This window comes from Piliocolobus tephrosceles, chromosome 8 (assembly GCF_002776525.5).
Source record: "Piliocolobus tephrosceles isolate RC106 chromosome 8, ASM277652v3, whole genome shotgun sequence".
Lineage (NCBI taxonomy): Eukaryota > Metazoa > Chordata > Mammalia > Primates > Cercopithecidae > Piliocolobus > Piliocolobus tephrosceles.
The window spans coordinates 130,755,886-130,776,580 of record NC_045441.1 but is presented as its reverse complement, the minus strand read 5'-3'; the positions used below and the strand labels follow the sequence as shown (position 1 = coordinate 130,776,580).

Below are 20,695 nucleotides of genomic sequence, written 5' to 3'. Positions count from 1 at the left end.
GTCACCCTGCTATGCTATAGATCTCAAAACTTATTCCTCCTAACTGCAAATTTTGCACTATTTGGCCAGCAATTAAAAAACAAGGTACCTAGATGAGGGGAGGTTGGAAAGAACTGGAAAGAAGACAAAGGAGAGAAGAAAGTGATTCTAGTCTAAGGGAGAGAAATAACAGTATATATGTATAGCATCATTTCCCCAAATGTTTCATAACATGTTAACAAGTGTTATGTCTGAGGAGGATGATGCTGCTGCTGCTGATGACAGAAGTTTCCATGGTGAAATAAATTGGAAAATACCAAACTTACTTGGTTTGAAGCAAGTTACGTTTACTGCAGTTCTTCTTTTGAGTCTTTACTATGTTAATGTACATTACACATTTCCAAAGGAGGAAGCACAATATACAGCTTTCCTAAGTTGTCAACTGTGCAACCCTTCTTTGGGAGGACATTTTTGTATAATTAATATTTCTTGGTAAATGCTGTTCTAAAGCATGCAGTGTAGGGAAGAAGTGCTAAGTACTGAGAGTTGCTGACTGATCCTCTAACCCTGTTTTCTCTTTCTTCATCTCGGGGGGAAGAATTTTTAGGAACATTCCGTTAGAATTAAATAAAAGGCCTTGTGACCCCAAAGTTCCACTGACATGGAGTGCTGTGTCCTAGCAAAAGGTGAGAATGGCTCTGGATAACAGGAAATGGGCAAGCAAGGCAGAATATGTGTGAGCAGATCTAGAGAATAATTAGTATTCCAGATGGGCATTGGACTGTCAAGATTCAGAAGAGGCCTGAGGACCAGCCATGGAGAGACTAGTCCCTGTTGGGGTACACATGAACACAGAAAAAGTAAGCAAGGTCAGATGGACAAAGTAGAAGCCAACAATAGACAAAGTCCCACTATATCTTAACCCACTAAAGATCTGGGTAGGCAGTCAAATTTTGAGATGGTTGGGTCAGTAAACAAAAACAAAAACAAAAAGAAAAACAAGCACACAGGCAGATCTTCACAGCAAAGGAGATGTGCTGCCCCAATTCACAGACTTCTCTAGAAAGAGTAAATCCCTGGGAGAAAATGGCCTAGGGTTTCTGGAAGAAAATAATGGAGTGAGCAGGTTGGAATAAATGCTTAAGGAACACCGAAAAGAAAGCAAGTCCCATAAACTAGATAGATGCCTAATCTGGAAATTTCAGGGATCCTAGATAAAGAAAGTAGAAGGTGTTCTAAAGGAGTTCTGAAGCAGCTTCAAGCATCATCTTAAGAGAATGATCAAGGCCAGGGTCTAAAAAGAAGGAGTCCATGTAATTAGCCAGGAATGGCGAGCAGGGAAAAGGGAAAGGTTCTAACTCCCCACGAACTCCCCTCTGTGCCTCAATTGGTTCTGGGTTGGGAGGGTCTTAAGAATCTAGTTGAAAAAACAAAAAGAAAAAGCTAGAAAGAATTCTATAAACCTTCCCAGTAACTACTTTAAAGTCAAGTATCAGGCATTATAGATGTCTATATGGAAAAAACTGCCCTTCAAAAATCATGGAATGGTGCCAAGTATGACGCCACCTGGACAAAGCAGTTAAGTGGAAAAACCAACGGACTATGAGAAAGGAAATCTCAATTCTAGTTACATCTCCAGCACAACTCGTCATAATCAAAGGATTCTTTTTTCCCTAACCTGTCAAAGGAGGATACGAATCTCACCCTCAACTTCCTCACTGAGTGGGAGATTCAAGTGAAATGTGAACACAGATTGAACAATCTAAAAGCTAAATGGAAGGCATTATTGTTTTCAAGAACTATTTATCTTTGGAGAATCATCAGACATATGATTGATAAGGTTGGATTGTTCTCTGAAAGAAGAAAAATGTGGTATCAGGCTTTAGCTATAATGCTTATAGTACAAGGCTTTTTCTATGATCTTTTTCCCCATATTCTGAAATTAATTTTCAGAAAAAAAGGAAAAAAGAGAAAATGTATCCAACTTAGTTGGGTTCCTCAGAAACCAGAGTAGAGACTGCTGTACCACGTTTTCTACGAACTGATTTTCAGAGTTTTCTTTCTGGATTGTGTCATCAATACACAGAGCCTGTGGTAAATTTGATACTGGTTTCATCAATTCACCAAAATCAGTATATTTCAAAGAAAAACATAAAGGAGATAAGAGACATTTAAATATAAGCACAGGCCGGGCCCGGTGGCTCACGCCTGTAATCCCAGCACTTTGGGAGGCTGAGGTGGGTGTATCACGAGGTCAGGAGTTCAAGACAAGCCTGATCAATATGGTGAAACCCTGTCTCTACTAAAAATACAAAAATTAGCTGGGTGTGGTGGCACGCACCTGTAGTCCCAGTTACTCAGGAGGCTGAGGCAGGAGAATGGCTTGAACCTGGGAGGTGGACGTTGCAGTGAGCGAAGACTGCACCACTGCACTTTAGCCTGAGTTACAGAGTAAGACTCCATCTCAATCAATCAATCAATCAATCAATCAAAGCACAGCAAGAATTTCCAGTTAAATCTCAGATACTCTGGGATGGATTACTTCTAACACATATGTAAGAAAAAAAAAATCACTCAGTTATTAAGAGATGTATCCTGATCCACCTCCTTTGGTAATAACAGTATTTTAAATAATATCTCCATAGATAACAATCTCTAGTACCTTTCCTAGGCTGAAATTTCAGCATAGCCATCCCATGTTGTGAAAACAAGTTAGCTTTATTATATGCTAAAAGATCAACTGCAATTTAAATCACTTTTATCATGATCAGCGAGGTCATGGTGACTAGTCCAGACATCAGTGCACGAGAAGAAAAGAAAATAAAAGGCAAGCTCATGGGTTCGCCAATTGTAAATATACTTATAGCAAGCTCTATGTAACTAACAGCAACTTTTTAGGATTGAAGTTTGGAATCATGACACAGTGAGGACCCTTCATTCATAAATATCAAGGAACCTGAATGAATATAAGATGTTCATCCTGAATGTAGCTGGTACATTTTCAGGCCAAATCTAAGAACACAGGGCTCACCGTTTATAGGGTTATTTAACTTCGCAGCTCTAACCTCCTAGGAATATGCCCTTTCCACAAAAAAATAAGAGTTTAGGTGAAAAAGGAGTCACTATGTAACTACTATCCAAGTGAGAATACCTGTCCTGTTTTCTAAGATTTAAATTATTTTTTAATAGAGAACACTGATCAAGAATTGACAATAGCTACTGGGCCTTCTTAACCTCAAAGTTATTTTGGAAAAGTGTCAAACCAAAACAATTTTTAAACAGTACAATGAACACCATTTATACCTTTCACCTAGATTCACCCACTGCCAACATTTCCTCCATATTAGCTTTATCTGTGTGTATATGTTCTCCAGTGATGTTAAATTTGCTAATAAATTGCAGACCCATGACCCTTTACCACTACATATTTCATCATGCAGCTCCTAAGAACAAGAACACACACAGACATTCATCATGCAGCTCCTAAGAACAAGAACACACACAGACATAACCATAACACCACTGTCCCTCTCAAGAAATCTAACATCGATACATAATATTTAAGATACAGTTTACACTAAAATGTCTCTAATTGTTCCAATAATGCCTTTTATGGATTGCCATTATTTCTCGTTTTTCCAATTCAGGCTCTTGTACTGCAGTTAGTTATTTCTTCAGTATTCCTTAATCCAGAACAGACTGTCTACCTTCTTTTGGATTTCATGACATTGCCATTTTTTGATGAGTCCAATTTTTGTTTTTAGAATTTGGATTTGTCTAATTATTCATGATTATATTCAGTTAGTTAATATTTTGTGCAGCAAAATACACAAGTGCTGTTATATCCTTCTCAATATATCACATCGGGAGGCAGATGACGTCAGTGTATCCATTATTTGCGATGTTAAGTTTGATCACTCGGTTAAAGTAACATATGCTAGATTTCTCCACTATCAAAGTATATTTTCCCTTTTAAATTATTAAGTAACCTGATATACTCTTGAGACTGTGGACTTTGTTTACCAACAATCTTTTATCCAATGGTTTTAGTATTCACTGATGATCTCTACCTCAATCATTACACAGGTGATTTTAGAAATGGAGATTTTCTATCATTCTTTCTGCGTTTACAAACTGGCAATCCTGAAATATCACTGGAAACTCATGGATTCTTCATTTTTAAGGCATTATGATTCATCAGCATTATTGTTCTTTGTAATATTCAAAGAGTCCCAAAATTGGCGAGTAGGACACCTGAAGGCTACATCTTTTGTGATATCTCCATCAGCTTTTGAGTACTTTCTTGCCTTGTTATTGCCCTGCAAAAGCCATCCCTTCACAGAGCCTTGGTTATTTTTATTGAGAATGGTATTTAAAGCCACCTTCTGGGTGCCAAATATGATCACTGCTATTAGGTATCATTGCTTCTAAGTCTTTTTAAAAAAATATGTCTAATACAATTCATCAGTTCATGTATAAATCAGTAAGAAAACATTACACAATAAGAAAAATGGGTAATTCTATTCCCACCTAGCATGTAGGAAAGTACAAAGAACACTGTCCCACCCTAAAAATGAGAAAAAGCCAGATAATCTACAAAATCATAACTTTAAAAAAGCTTATCAGAGAGCTAAGACTGCAAGATGACCAACTAACATGAATTCAAAAAAAGACAAGCTACTCTAATAGGGTGATGAGATATGAGAACAGTTTCACCTTTGGGAGGGCATGAGAGGAAGAGGTGGCCACCATACACACAGGTAAAAATCACTATCCTATTTTATATTTGTTTATATTTATTAACTCTTTTAATATTCAAGACAACCATATGAGGTAGATGAACTACTTGTGGACCAAAGGTCTTCAATAGATGAACACAGCCTGGGCAACAAAGAGAGACCCCATCTATACAAAAAAATCTTTGTAAAAAATTAGACAGGCATGGTGGTGTGGGTCTGTAGTCCTAGCTACTTAGGAGGCTGAAGCAGGAAGATCCCTTGAGCCCAGGAGTTGGAGGTTGCAGTGAGCTATGATCGTGCCACTGCACTCCAGCCTCGATGACAGAGTGAGATCCTGTCTCAAAAAAATAAATAAATAAAATAAAGGAACTAAAACTAGCAATACAATTATATTGAGAGTAGATAGAGAGCAATTCTTATATATCTCACAGATGTTGCAAGTTCGGTTCCAGACCACTGCAATAAAGTGAGTATTGCAATAAAATGAGTCACAGGAACTTTTTGGTTTTCCAGTGCATATAAAAGGTATGTTTATATTATACTAGTCTATTGAGTGTGCAACAGCATTACGTCAAAAAAAGCATGTACCTTAACTTAAAAAAATGCTAACATTAAATGCTAAATTTAAAAATGCTAACAATTATCTGAGCTTTCAGCAAGTCCTAATCTCTTTGCTGTGGAGGGTCTTGCCTCTATGTTGATGGCTGCTGACTGATCAGGGTGGTGGTTGCTGAAGGTTGGGGTGGATGGGACAATTTCTTAAAGTAAGACAGCAATGAAGTTTGCAATATCGGACTCATCCTTTCATGAAAGATTTATCTGCAGGATATATGCAGTTTGATAGCATGTGACTTACAGCAGAAATTCTCCCAAAGTTGGAGTCAGTCTTCTCAATCCCTGCCAATGCTTTGTCAACTAAGTTTATGTAATATTTTAAATCCTTTTTGTCATTTCAACAAGGTTCACAGCATCCTCATCAGAAGTATATTCCATCTCAAGAAATCACTTTCTTTGCCCATCCATAAGAAACAACTCTTCATTCAAATTTTACAAGATTGCAGCATTTCAATCACATCTTCAGGTTCCACTTCTAATTCCAGTTCTCTTGTTATTTCTACGACATCTGCAGTTCCTTCCTCCACTGAAATCTTGAACCCCTTAAAGTCATCCATGAGAGTTGGAATCAACTTCTTTCAAACTTCTGTTAACACTGTTATTTTGACCTCCTCCCATGAATCATCAATATTTGTAATGGCATCTAGAATGGTGAATCGTTTCCAGAAGGTTTTCAATTTACTTTGCCCAGATACATCAGATGAATCACTATCTATGACAGCTGGGACTATCGGCCCACACCACCATGCCGGTCTAATTTTTTACAAAGTTTTTTTTTATAGATGGGGTCTCACTTTGTTGCCAAGACTGTAGTTCATCTATTGATGACCTTTGGTCCACAATTTATTTCTTAAATAATAAAACCTGAAAGTTGAAATTATTCCTTGATACGTGAGATGCAGGATGAATGTCTGTCAGCAGGCAAGAAAACATTAATCTCCTTGTACATGTCCATCAGGGCTCTCGGGTGGTCAGGTGCTTGCTAATAAGCAGTAATATTTTGATATGAATTGTTTTTTCTGAGCAGTGGGTCTCAACAGTGGGCCTAAAATATTCAGTAAACTATGCTGTAAACAGATGTGCTATCACCCAGGATTTGTTCTTCCAGTTACACAGCACAAGCAGAGTAGATGCAGCATAATTTTTAAAGGCCCTAGGACTTTTGGAATGGTAAATGAGCACTGGCTTGAACTTAAAAGTCACCAGCTGCAGTAGTTTTTAACAAGAAAGTCAGCCTGTCCCAAACTTTGAAGCCAGCCATTGACTTCCCGTCTCTAGCTATGAAAGTCTGAGATGGCACATTCTTCCAATAAAAGGCTGTTTTCTCTACACTGAAAATCTGTTGTTTAGTACGGGTACCTCTGTCAATCATCTTAGCTAGATCTTCTGGATAACTTGCAGCACCTTCTCCATCAGCTAATTGCTGCTCCACCTTGCACTTTATGTTAGGAGAAGGGCTTCTTTCCTTAAACCTCATGAACCAACCTCTATTAGGTTTAAACATTTCTTCTGCAGCCTCTTCACTTAACTTAGCCTTCATAAAATTGAAGAGAGTTAGGGCCTTGCCCTGGATTAGGCTGTGGCTTAAGGGAATGTTGTGGCTGATTTGGTCTTCTATCCAGACCACTAAAACTTTCTCCATATCAGCAATATGGCTACTTCATTTTCTTTCTTTCTTCCTTTCTTCCTTCCTTCCTTCCCCCCTCCCTCCCTCCCTCCCTTCCTCCTTCCTTCCTCCCTCCCTCCCTGCTTTCTCTCTCTCTCTCTTTCTTTCTTTTTTAGACGGAGTTTCGCTCTTATTGCCCAGGCTGGAGTGCAATGCCACGATCTTGGCTCACCGCAACCTCTGCCTCCCGGGTTCAAGCAATTCTCCTGCCTCAGCCTCCCAAGTACCTGAGATTACAGGCATGCGCCACCACACCCAACTAATTTTGTATTTTTAGTAGAGATGGGGTTTCTCCATGTTGATCAGGCTGGTCTCTAACTCCCAGAGTCAGGTGATCCACCCACCTCAGCCTCCCAAAGTGCTGGGATTACAGGTGTGAGCCACTGTACCGGGCCACACTTTCTTATCATTCATATGCTCAGTGTAGTAGCACTATAAGTTCCTTCAAGAACTTTTCCTTTGCATTCACAACTTGGCTATTTGGCATGAGGCCTAGCTCTCAGCCTATCTCAACTTTTAACATGCCTTTCTTACTAAGCATAACTATTCCTAGCTTTTTTTTTTTTTAAATGCCCAGCGGATTTTTGTATTTTTAGTAGAGATGGGGTTTCACCATGTTGGCCAGGCTGGTCTTTAACTCCTGACCTCAAGTGATCTGCCTACCACAACCTCCCAAAGTGCTGGAATTACAGGTGTGAGCCACCGTGCCTGGCCCCATCTCTAGCTTTTGATTTAAAGTGAGAGACAGGTGTCTCTTCTTTATGTGAACACTTAGAGACTAAGTAGGGTTATTAATTCGCCTAATTTCAATATTGTTGTGTCAGAGAACAAAGACAGGTAGGGAAATGGCTGTTTGGTGGAGCAGTCAACGCACACATTTAATTAAGTTTGCTATTATATGTGGGCACAATTCATGGTGCCCCAAACAATTACAATAGTAACATCAAAGACCACTGATCACAGATCACCATAACAATATAGTAATGATGAAAAAGTTTGAGGTATCATGAGGATTACCAAAATGTGACACAGAGTCACGACGTGAGCACGTGCTGTTGGAAAAATGACACTGGTAGACTTGCTTGGGGCAGGGTTGCCACAGACGTTCAATTCGTAAAAAGCACAATATCTGTGAAATGTAATAAGGTGAAGTGTAATAAAATGAGGTATGCCTGTAAAACAAAGAGGTCAAAGATAAGGTCTAAAACTGATAAATTAAAAAGTAGTTAAAATTAACCAGGTGTGGAGGTGGGTGCCTGTAATTTCAGCTACTTGGGACGCTGAGACAGGAGAATTGCTTAAACTCGGGGGGCAGAGGTTGCAGTGATCTGAGATTGTGCCACTGCACTCCAGCCTGGGCGACAGACCAAGACTCCATCTCAAAAAAAAAAAAAAAAAGTAGTTAAGTATACTTAACACTACTGAACTGTATACTTAAAAATGACTACAATGGTAAATATTATGTTTTTAGCCACATTTTAAAAATAGGAGCAAAAGCATATTAGTAATAACAACTAGAATTAACAGGTAAAATTAATTTTCTCTGGGGACTAATACTTGGGGTAGGAATGGAAGAGCAACTATTGTTTTCATTATGACCTCATTTGAACTGCTACAGTTTATTTTCTTTAAAATGTGAGTATTACTTTCACAGTTTTTTCAATATGTGATGAAAAGATTTACCTTGATCTGCAAGACATCAAGTGGAACTGTCTCTCCTTTCACAATGGCAAGTGTGGCATCAGTAATATGCCTAAAAGAGAGAAGGAAATGATCATATTGTGAAAAAGAGGCAACATCTCCCCCGCCACACTGCCACATGCACTCATGCACAAACACACACACACATATCTATCTCTCTCTCTCTCTCTCCCCCCCCACCTCCCCACCCCCCCCTTCCTCTTGCCCAAAGTACTAGTAGTTTATAGGGACTCAAAGAGAAAGCTTTGGTAAGGAGAAGTTCATCAAGACACCGATCATTTATTCATTTAACATTTACTGAATCTCTACATTGTGCCTGACTCCTATTTACCATTGGAGAATATGATACTTAAATAATAATAACATTTTTTATTCATTGTAAAAAATTCAGGCATTTCCAAAAACAATATTTATTCTTGCTCTAACAGCCAGAAGGGTAACTAAAGGGCAGGACTTGTTATAGTTATCGTAGCAAAATATAATCCAGAACCTGAGACATATTTCTGTTATTTTCCAGGACTACTAGGATGTGCTTCATTTTAATTGCTGATTCTTTTGAACACAGACTGTTCTTATCCACATTCTAAGAGTCATTTGGAAAGTCTATAGGTTAAAAAAATTATTCATCAAAAGGCATGTACTATTGACATCCACGTAGCACATGTGAAACTATGCCAGGCTGAGAAGCAGTTCTAGAGTTGGTCATTTATTAGATCCAAGGTTAGACACACATAAACATACAATAGTGCACAAAAGAAATTTTGAATCAACAAGTGGCTACACAGTAAGATATTGCTGTCTCTCAGAGCAAACGAGTGCACCCACACCAAGCGCTTCCTTGCCCAGCGTGCCCGCCCCTCCTGGAAACAGTCTGCAGTCTCTGCGCATGGCTGGCTATTCTCTTCCTTCAGATCTGAGCTGAACTATCACCACCTCAGAGAGGCCTATCCCAGCCAGCCTAGACGATGTCCTTCCCTAACCTCCATCACTGAACTGCACTCATAACTCTCCACAGTAGACAGGTCACAATTTAGGATATGTATTTCTTTATTTACTTTACCATCTGTCTCCTCTGGAGATTGAAAGTTCTACAAGGTTAGTGATAAGTTACACTCATTTATTGACCAATATAAAACCTACACCTAGCACAGTGCATGGCACATAATAGGCATTTAACATTTGCTGAATGTATTACTTTATTCTGTAAAATTTCCAGCATATACAAGAGTACAAATGATTATACCATGAACCCATACATTCCTCATCCAGCCTCAACAATGACCAACTCATGGCCAATCTTATTTCCTCCTATATCCCCCACTCATTGCCCCCTACTCTGTATCAATTAAAGCAATCCTAGATATTTTAACACTTCATCCATAAATTATTATGTACTCCAAAAGACAAAAACTTTTTTAAAAAAATGTGAAATATTATTTTCATACCTAAAACATTAAACAATTCATTTATATAAAAATATACTTAGTCAACATTCAAATTTCCCCAATTAATTCATAGGTATTTTAGTTTCTTTGTTCAAATCAGGATCCAAATAAGATGTATTACTTGCAATTGGCTTATAGATTTCAGGTCTCTTCGAATTTATTGAGTTCCTCTCCTCTTCTCTTCCCTACTTCAGGAAACAGGTTGTTATCTTACTGAGTTTCTAAGGTTTGGATTTTACTGATTGAATCCCTATGGTATTAACATGCATCTCCATTCCCTGTATTTTCTGAAAACCTTGTCTAGGAGAGAAAATCTGTAACATATTTGGCTTTAAGCTTTTGGCAAAAATAGTCCATATGGTGGTATGTACTTCCACCACGAAGTACATGGTATCTGCTTGACTCTCCTTTTGTGATGGTGGAAATGATCAATAATCATTGCCTAGAGTAATTAATAGACTTGCAAACTGGTAATCTTTTAATTCTATTATTCCTTCTAGTTTATTATCTGGTCTGCAAAGAGAAACTTTCCCTCATTCATAATTTGGATATCCTGAAATGTTGGTCATATAAGAAAGTCAGAATACTTTTTAAACTTTTTAAAAATCAGTTTTCAAAATAAGTTGATTTCCTAGTATTCTCCAAAAGTGACCAGTTTTTCATTTTTATTTACCTAGTATCACTATGACCTCATTTGGTGATTTAATATATTTGATACATCTTAATACATTACAGTTATTTGCCTTATTGATATTCAAATTGTCCCAAGTCAATGCATTTTAATGGTGGGATAAAAGCTTCAATATACAATTAGAATGAATGATGAGAAAGAATAACCACACAAAGTCCATATCAATATTATCCAAACTAAGGAGAAACTAACAGCTTTTCCTTAATGCTTACTTAAGCAAGTTGAATTATCTAAGTTTGAAAGAACTTCTGTGATTTTTTAAAAACTTTTTTTTAAGACTTTGTTTTCTTAGAGCAGTCTTAGGTTCACAGCAAAATTGGGGAAGGTACAGGGATTTCCCATATACTGCTCCCCCACATTATCAACAGCCTTCCCTAGTATCAACCTCTCCACCAACATGGTACATTTGTTACAATTAATGAACCTACATTGACACATCATTACTACCCAAAGTCCACTGTTTGTAACACAGGAACAGAAAACCAAACACTGCATGTTCTCACTGGTAAGTAGAGCTGAACAATGAGAACACACAGACACAGGGCGGGGAACACCACACACCAGGGCCTGTTTTGGGGGTGAGGTGGAGGTTGGAAGAGCATCAGGACAAATAGCTAATGCATGTGGGGCTTAATACCCAGGTGACGGGTTGATGGGTGCAGCAGACCACCATGACACATGTTTACCTATGTAACAAACCTGCATGTTCTGCACATGTATCTCAGAACTTAAAATTTAAAAAGTCCACAGTTTGCACTAGGGTTCACTGTTAGTGTTGTACATTCTGTAGGTCCGGATAAATGTATAATGACATGTATATACCATTAGAGTATCACACAGAGCATTTCCACTGCCTTAAAAATCCTCTGTGCTCCAGCTTTTTATACCCAAACCTTAACCCCTGGCAACCACTGATCTTTTTATTGTCTCCATAGTTTTGCGTTTTCCAAATGTCATATAATTAAAATCATACAATATGTAGTTTTTTCAGACTGACTTATTTCACTTAATAACTGCATTTGAGGTGTTTTCATATTATTTCATGGCTTGATACCTCAATTCTTTTTATTGTTGGATAATATTCCATTATCTGAATGTACCACACTTTATTAATCCATTCACCTACAGGTTATTTTTTCCTGTGTGAGTTTTGGCAAATTGTGTCTTTCAAAGAACTGGTTCATTTCATCTAAGTTATCAAATTTTTGGGTATGGCGTTGTTCACACTATTGCTTTGTTATCTTTATAGTGTCCACAGTATTACAAGTGATAGCCTCTGCAGTGATGTCCTTTCATTTCTAGTATTAGTAATTTGTATCCTTTTTTCTTAGCCTGACTAGAAACTTCCTGATTTTATTGATCTTTTCCAAGAACCAGCTTCTGGATTGATTTCTTTTATTGATTTCCTGTTTTCAATTTCATTGATTTCTGCTCTAATTTGTATTACAGTCAGCTCTCCACATCCGTGAGTTCTGCATTCATGGATTCAACCAACTGGATGAAAATTATTTTTTTAAACATTGTATCTATACGGAATACTAGACATTTTCTTGTCATGATTCCCTAAACAATAGAGTACAACAATTATTTACATAGCATTTATATCATATTAGGTATTATAAGTAATTCAGAGGTGATTTAAAGTATACGGGAGGATGTGCATAGGTCATATGCAAATGGTACTTGATTTTATATTGGAGACTTGAACATCTGTGGATTTTGGTCTCCTTGCAAGGTCCTGGGACCATCCCCCATGGATACTGAGGGACAACTGTATTCTGCTCTTCTGTTTACTTTGGATTTAATTTGCTCTTCTTTTTCTTGTTTCCAAAGGGGGAAGCTGAAATTATTGATCTTTCTTGTTTTCTAATATATACAATTAATGCTACTAATTTCTAAGCTATACTTTTGCTGCATCCCACAACTTTGGTTAAGTTCGGTTTTCATTTTCTCTCACTTCAAAATATTTTTAAATTTCTCTTGAGACTTCTTCTTTGATCCATGTGTTATTTTGAGGCATGTTTTATAATCTCCATGGATTTAGGCATTTTCTAGTTATCTTGCGTTACTGATTTCTAGTTTAATTCCATGTGGCCTAAGAGCAGACAGTGTGTGATTTCCATTTTTAAAAATTTGTTAGGGTGTGTTTTATGGCCCAGAATGCGGTCTATCTTAGTGAATGGTCCATGTGAGCTTGTGAAGAATGTGTATTCTGTTGTTGTTGGATGAAGGAGTCTAGGTGTCAACTGTACCTTTTTGACTGATAGTGTTGTTGAGTTCAACTATGTCCTCACTGATCTTCTGCCTGCTGGATCTGTCCATTTCTGATAGAGGGATCTTGAAGTCTCCAACTGTGGTAGTGAATTCATCTTGCAGTTCCACTAGTTTTTGCCTCATGTAGTTTGACATTGTGTTGTTAGGCACATACACTTAAAGGACTGGTTCATCTTCTTGAATAACTGATCCCCTTATCATCATGTAATGCTCTTCTTTATCCCTGATAACTTCCCTTGCTTTGAAGTCTGCTCTGTCTGAAATTAATATAGATAACCTTATTTTCTCTTTATTAATGCTAACATGGTACGTTTTTCTTCAGCCATTTACTTTAAATCTGCAAGTGTCTTTATAGTTAGTTTCTTATAGACAACATACAAACTGGGTCTCATTTTTTATGCACTCTGACAATCACTATCTTTTAATTGTACATTTAGACCACAGATATTCAAAGAGATTATTGAAACAGTTGCACTAATATCTACCATATTTGCTTTTTCTAGTTATTACCCTTTTCTTTCCTCCTATTTTTGTCTTTTTTTTTTTTTGCCTTTTGTGATTCTAACTGAACATTTTATACAGTTCCATTTTCTCTCCTGTCTTAGGGTATCAGTTACACTCCTTTTTAACTTTTGTTAGTGGTTGGAATATACATATACAACGAATCCAAGTCTTTTCAAGTAACACTATATCACTCTATTGGTAGTGTGAGTATATTTATTTGATATAATAAAATAATTCTAATTTCTGTCTTGTATCATTGCTGTCATTTCACTTATATTTAAAAACATATATGACATATACATAAGCATGCACAAGTGAATACATTGTTGTTACTGTTGTTTTGAACAAACTGTTACCTGTTAGATCAATTAAGAAAAATGACAGATTTTATTTTACCTTACTTATTTCTTCAGTGGCCTTCCATTCTTTACATAGAGCCAAATTTTTTACCTTTACCATTTTTCTTCCCTCCAAAGAACTTCTTTTAACATTTCTTGCAAGATAGATCAATTCCCCCTATTTTTGTTTGAGAAAATCTATTCTCCTTTTCTTTTGAAGGATAATTTTGCAGGGTACAGAATTCTAGGATGGTAGCCTTTTCCTCTCAATACTTTAAATTTTCCACTCTACTCTCCTTTACTTGCATGATTTCTGAGGAGAAGTTGGATATAATTCTTATCTTTTTTATTCTAAAAGTCAAGTCCTTTTGTCCTCTGGATTCTTTTGGGATTTTTTTATCTGATTTTCTGTAATTTGGAAATGATATGCTTCAGTGTGATTTCTTTGGTATTCATTCTGTGTGGTGTTCTCAGAGCTTGCTGAATCTGTGGTTTGGTGTCTGACATTAATCTGGAGAAATTATCAGTTATTACTGTTTCCAATATTTCTTCTCTTTCTTTTCTTTCTGATGTTCCCATTATAAGTACATCTTTTGTAGTTGTCCCAGAGCCCGGGGATATTCTGTTTTTTTCCTTTTTCTCTTTGCTTTTTGCTTTTCAAAGTTTCTATTGAGATATCATCCAGCTCAAAGGTTCTTTCCTCAGCTATGTCCAGTCTACTAGTAAGCCCATCAAAGGCATTCGTCATTCCTGTTAGTATCTTTGATCTCTAGCACTTCTTTTTGATTCTTTCTTAGGGCTTCCATTTCTCTGCTTATAGTACCCATCTGTTCTTGTATGCTGTCTGCTTTATCCATTCGACTCCTTAGTATATTAATCATCATTGTTTTAATTCCCAGTGAGCTAATTCAAACATCTTTACTACATCCAGCTCTGATGCTTGCTCTGTGTTTTTGAATTGTATTTTTTGCCTTTTAGTATGCCTTATAATTGGTAATCTGATATGACATACCAGGTATAATGAACTGCAAGTAAATAGGCCTTTAGTACTGTAGGGGTAATGTGTGAAGGGAGGGGAAGCAATGATTAGGTCTCAGGCTTTAATGAGCCTATGTCTCTGGACTTTGAACTTTATAAAGTGTTTCTCAGTTTTTTCTCTTCCCTTAGGTGGGACAGAATGGCTAGAGTGGGCTGGAATTGGCTTTTTCCCTTCTCCCACATGCAAGGCTGCAGCTGAGCAGAATTAAGTATTTCACTTCCCCAGTAAGTTAAACCTTCATAATGCTCCAGCAGGTTGGGCTCTGGTTAACTTGTTTCTCCTGAGGACAGGCCTTGTTAAGAAGAACAGAATACTGTGGCATATTTCAAAATGGTTCCTTTTCCCCACCAGTGCCAGAAGTATAAGGCGATTTTTCTCTGATATTTATTGTGAGCTCCTGGAGGTATATCTCACAATATTGTGGGGGACTCCTTATGACTGGATCCCAGGAGACTGGGAATCCTCTCAGAGCTAATCACACTGAGCTTCAGCAATTTATCAGTTACAGTTCAGGTTTTCCTACCCTGGCACTGGTTTCCAAAGTGGTTTCCAGTATGTGTCTTCGTTAAGTCAAAATCCCCTGTATTCACCTGTCTCTCCAATCTTGGGGGCAGCAGTTTGCCCTATGTCCTCCCTTCTCCTTCAGATACAAGAAGAGTTGCTGAGTTTTCAGGTTGTTCAGCTTTTTATTTATTGTTAGGACAGAGTGACAACTTCCAAGCTCCTTACATGTGGAACTGGAAACTGGAAGTGTAACTTCTTTTTTAAAGTTAGATTTATTAGGGTATGATATATACACAGTAAAATTCATACTTTTAGGTACACTGTTTTACACATTTTGACAAATGCTGCAGTCATATAACTACCACCATAACAAATATATATAACATTTTCAACATCCCAAAAAGTTCCTTCATAACCCTCTGTAGCCAACCCACTCCCCGCACCTTCAGCTCCTGACAATTACTATGTTTTCTATGTCTAGAGTTTTGCCTTTCCCAGAATGTCATAAAATAGAATCGAAAAGTATGGAGCCTTTCCAGTTCAGCTTTTTTCCTTAGCATGAGCTTTTCATTTACACTATTGTTTGTGAATGGATGTATCAATAGACTATCAATATTCCATTGTACGGATGTACTAGAATTTGTTTATCCATTCACCAGTTGATGGACATTGGCATTGTTCCCAGTTTTTGGCAGTTAGGAATAAAGCTACTATAAATATTCATGTATGGGTTTTTGTACGGACAAATGTCTTCATTTCTTTTGAATAAATACCTATAAGTGTGATGGCTGCTCCTATGGTAAGTATATGTTTAATTGTATAAGAAACTGCCAAACCATTTTCTAAAGTGGCTACCATTTCATATTTGCACAAATGATATCCAAGAGTTTCAGTTGCTGCATTTGATGGGTTTTTGTTTGCTTTTTTTTCTCTTGTTTATACTGTCCTAATAAATGCATAGTGGCATCTCACGGTAGATTTAATTTGCATTTCCCTAATGACTAGATTTTCTTTTAGAATTTTTATAGTTTTAGGTTTTATATATAGGTTTACAATCCATTTTATGCTAATTTTTATATATAGTGTGAGGTATGGATTGAAGTTTACTTTTTGTATATGTTCAACTGTTCCAATACTGTTTGTTGAAAAAAACTGTCTTTTCTATTATACAGTGAATGGCTTTGATGCCCTTGTTAAAAAATCAATTGTCCATATGTGTGTGGGTCTAATTCTGGACTCTTTCTTCTGCTGATTTATATCTCTTGTTTTGCCAACACCACACTGTTTTGATCACTGTAGCTTTAGAGTAAGTATTGGAAATAGATAGGGTAAATCCTTAAACTTTGTTGTTTTTCAAAATTATTTTGGTTATTTTACTTCCTTTTTCTATATAAATTTTAGAATCAATTTGTCAATTTCTACAAAAAGCCTTATGAAACACTGATTGGGATTGTATTGAATTTATAGATCAGTTTCGGAGAGAATGACATCTCAGTACTGAGCCTTGCGATCCATGAACACAGAAGTATCTCTGTTTACTTGAGTCTTCTTGAGTTCTCTCTTTGGTGACTTGTAGTTTCCATCATATAAATCTTACACATATTTGGTTAGATTTATCCATAAGTATTTCATGTTTTCTGTAAAGGCATATCAGTGTTAGTATCCTATTGCCTCTATTGTTACATAGCTATATTTTGGAAAAATAAATATGGTAACTATTATTAATAAAGTAAAATCATTATTTTGTCTGGAGTTTAAGTACAACTACAAGTAGAAGTCATTTAGAAAGTACTTTAATTTGCATTTTAAAAAGGGCAGTTCCTAAACAAACAGGGCCCCTCCTAATCTATTCTGCTATGTACAGAACTGGTTGATACTGTTAATTTCATAGAAATTGTTGCTGTCCCATGGTAACTGATTTGAATGACTACAAAACATTCTTTCCTTTAAAAAAAAAAAAAAAAAAAACTTTTCCAGGTGAAGCAGTTAGCAGTAGAATAGAGGCTTATCTGTTTTGATTTATATTTGTTTTAATTATAGCATCTAGAATCAGTAACTGTAGTCAACTTATTTGTTATTTACTGTTTGTCCCCCCAAATGAATTTTTAATAAATATGAATAAAGTCTACTAGGCATAATTACACTTACCTAACTAGACCTATTCTAGCTTTTTAACAATCTTCTGAAGTAAGTACTACTAGTGTGCATTTGGTAAACACAGGTAAGAGAAACTGAGGTTCAGAGAGATTGAATGAAATTCCCAAGAGGACAAAGCCAGCATGTCACAAAATAAAATTTGTCTTCAAAGATGTGCTAACTTAACCTGTAAGGCTGCTTTGGAGGTATCAAATGGATATTAATGGATTCCCAAAGAAAAAATCCACATCTAAAATCTGGGTGCTCTACAGGCCTCCCCATCAATGTGCTCAGGACTAAATGTAAACACCTAAGGAATCAAATCCACCTAAACCAGAGTTTCTAACAAAGTTAGGTACAACTTAAGATACTTTAAAATCCCAAGATACACACGTTAACTCAAATGCTTGGGTTAAACTCTAGCTGAAACTATTATACTTTCTCATGTTTCTCTATCAACTCATTTTTACACCATTTTTTCTCTCCAATACAGATGCTACTTGGGAAGTAGGTAGCAGTTTGGAATATGAGTTTCAGTTTAGGAGAAAGTAAATAGCACGCTCACAAGTTTAAGTTAATTTGATATGAATATATTAACTCTGAAGAAAGCTATTAGAAAGGATCCTAAAGCACTGTACTTACTCTGAACAGTATTTAACACACTGATTTAGTAAATGCCTTTGAGAGGCTGACCTTAAAAAAAAAATTGTTGTAACTCAAAAAGTTTTTTTATATTAAATTTTTTTCCTAAATTGCTTGGCAGAAGACAGCTAAAATCACAACCTATAATTTATCATTCTCCTGCCAATAACTAAAAGTTCTAAATAAAGCAGCACTGTAACATGGAATAGCACTTTTCGGATTATCTACTTGCAACATTCCGAATTCAAAATTCTTTTTTTCCTCTGTAGTAACTATGGTACAACGAATCTTGACAGCATTGCAAAAAGCAAAGGCTTGTTCTTTTTAAACAGCCTTAGGCTCCTGCCATTTTGTGAGGCTTACAGAATTCTGAACTCAGGAAAGACTTACTTGATTACCTAAGAGCCCTGGGGCATGCTTATAAATTAAGTTGTATAAATTTTTAAATTATAAATAGCAGCAGCAACAACAGTAGTTTAACTACAAGGGAAAAATCAGTTCCCCCAAACTGAGACTCTCTCAGACCCTGGGGGTTGCCGTGCTCTATAAATTAGCTTTCGGACAGGCAAGGGGTCTCCCAGGAAAATGGTCTACCCTTGGATCAATGACATAGGCTATTTGGAATATTGGCTAAAGCAATTCAAAAAATCTACACTGACACAGGGGAAGATAAGCTCTCTAATTTAACCAACACCTGAATCAGACAGGATTTATCTTGGAGAAGCAAAAAATGCGAGCAATTAACTGTCATTATCTACTGCCCCCTCAGAAATTCTAAACTGGGAAAAAAAGTATGGCCAACTGAAATGGCCTCTCCTATAGTTAGGCCTCAGGATGACTAACGAATAACAGAATAATCCCCATTATATTAAGGTTTGAAACATGAAAGAAGTTTGAATGAAGGTCTGACATATATCTATGTGTGTATGCCTAGTATTTTGAAAACTGGACCAAGGTGCTTATTAAAAGAAAATATAGAATTGTTAAAAGATATATAGTTGACTCCTAAAATTACAATAGCAAAAATAAATTCACAAAAGCCAGCCTAATCAAAGAATTCCAAAGCAGAAAAAAAAAATTCCTTAACCAAAACAGAAAATCACTTGAGTAGTATTATTTATTCTAGAAGATTATAACCAGAAAAATCATGAGAAAATTTTCATTAAATCATGCAATAAGTATTTATTTATTGACTTCCTCCAATGTGTCACAAAGCTTACATTAACCATCAGGCAACTCATCTCTCAGCTCTCTCTCCATTTATTTGAGTCTTCTTGACAACTGTTTGCTCAAAGTGATGTTATTAATCACTGTCAAAGCTCAAATTCAAGATTCCTAACTTCTTGAAAGAGCAGAGCTTTATTTACATAATGCCTTCAAGCAAAAAAGAAGAGTGATACCAACAATTTGCTTGACTCCCGAAAACACTGTGAGACTCACAGCAATTTAATTTAAATGTCAGAGTTACACTGCTTTCCCTGTCTACTTTGTCTACACTGCCTACCACTTTAGGTATTCCGAAAAGGATGTGGCTATATTTACTTGTTTTATCTATTTTAAATATCAAGATAATGAAGCCAGGCTACTAGTTTAATCTTCACAAGGGACTTGCTATTTGTCATTGTGTATACTTAAAGCAAACAAATGATCAGCACAAATCTCTCTTCACTAAAGAATCTTATAATGCACAAGCACAAAAATGGTTTGGGTCAGGGATATTACCTTCACAACTGACAAAAGGACATCAAGTATTCACCTCCACCTGACCTGGAGACTTATCATAAGAGTCCCACAACCAAGTTGGGAAACTTCCCAATGAACTGAAAGGTTGAACTCTGATCTAGGTCCTCCTCTTAATTATTTGAAGTTTCAGGCTATCAAAACTCAAAAAAGTTACAGTATATACACAAATTTTTCATTCCCAGGCTCGCTCACCCACAAATGCTAATTCCCCATATTGACAACCTACTGGACTTTGTTTCCACTTTCAGCAAAGAGGGTATGACTCAAACTACTGGTCTCTCCCAGTGGGATAAATCCAATGGGAATCTTACTGAAGGTAGCCTACGGGGAAAAAAAGAAGAAGAAAGTTTTATTGTTATGATCAGAAAATCAGGCTTAGTGGAGAAGCACAGGTGTGTCTACTATGACAAATAACTGACCCTGTATCTGCCTCCCCATCTCCTTTCCCACATCCCTAGACCAGTAATCAAATAAAGCTAGGTGGGTAATTTCTAAAACAAGGCAGTCAATGACAACAAAATGACTCAGAATTTGGAAGAAATATTTCAGTACTCATTAATTACAACTGTTTGAAAGAAATTTGGTTAAGATAATGAGGGTTTTGAAGATATTAGATCAATGCACTAGTGCAACAGAGACTATATTACGTTGTCACATTATTTGATAAAGTTGCAGATAA

At 36.6% G+C, this 20,695-nt stretch overlaps 1 protein-coding gene across 4 annotated transcripts in view; it reads right to left on the bottom strand.

Annotated features, from left to right (window-relative positions):
- Positions 1 to 20,695, bottom strand: part of AGK (acylglycerol kinase) — a 103,678-nt gene that overhangs the window by 25,208 nt on the left and 57,775 nt on the right. For all 4 annotated transcript variants that reach the window (XM_023184979.1, XM_023184976.1, XM_023184978.2 and 1 more), the window contains exons 8-9: positions 20,243 to 20,337; positions 8,683 to 8,752 (exon numbers count right to left, since the gene is read on the bottom strand). In XM_023184979.1, the coding sequence (XP_023040747.1) occupies positions 8,683 to 8,752; positions 20,243 to 20,337 (165 nt within the window). The remainder of the gene's footprint in view (positions 1 to 8,682; positions 8,753 to 20,242; positions 20,338 to 20,695) is intronic.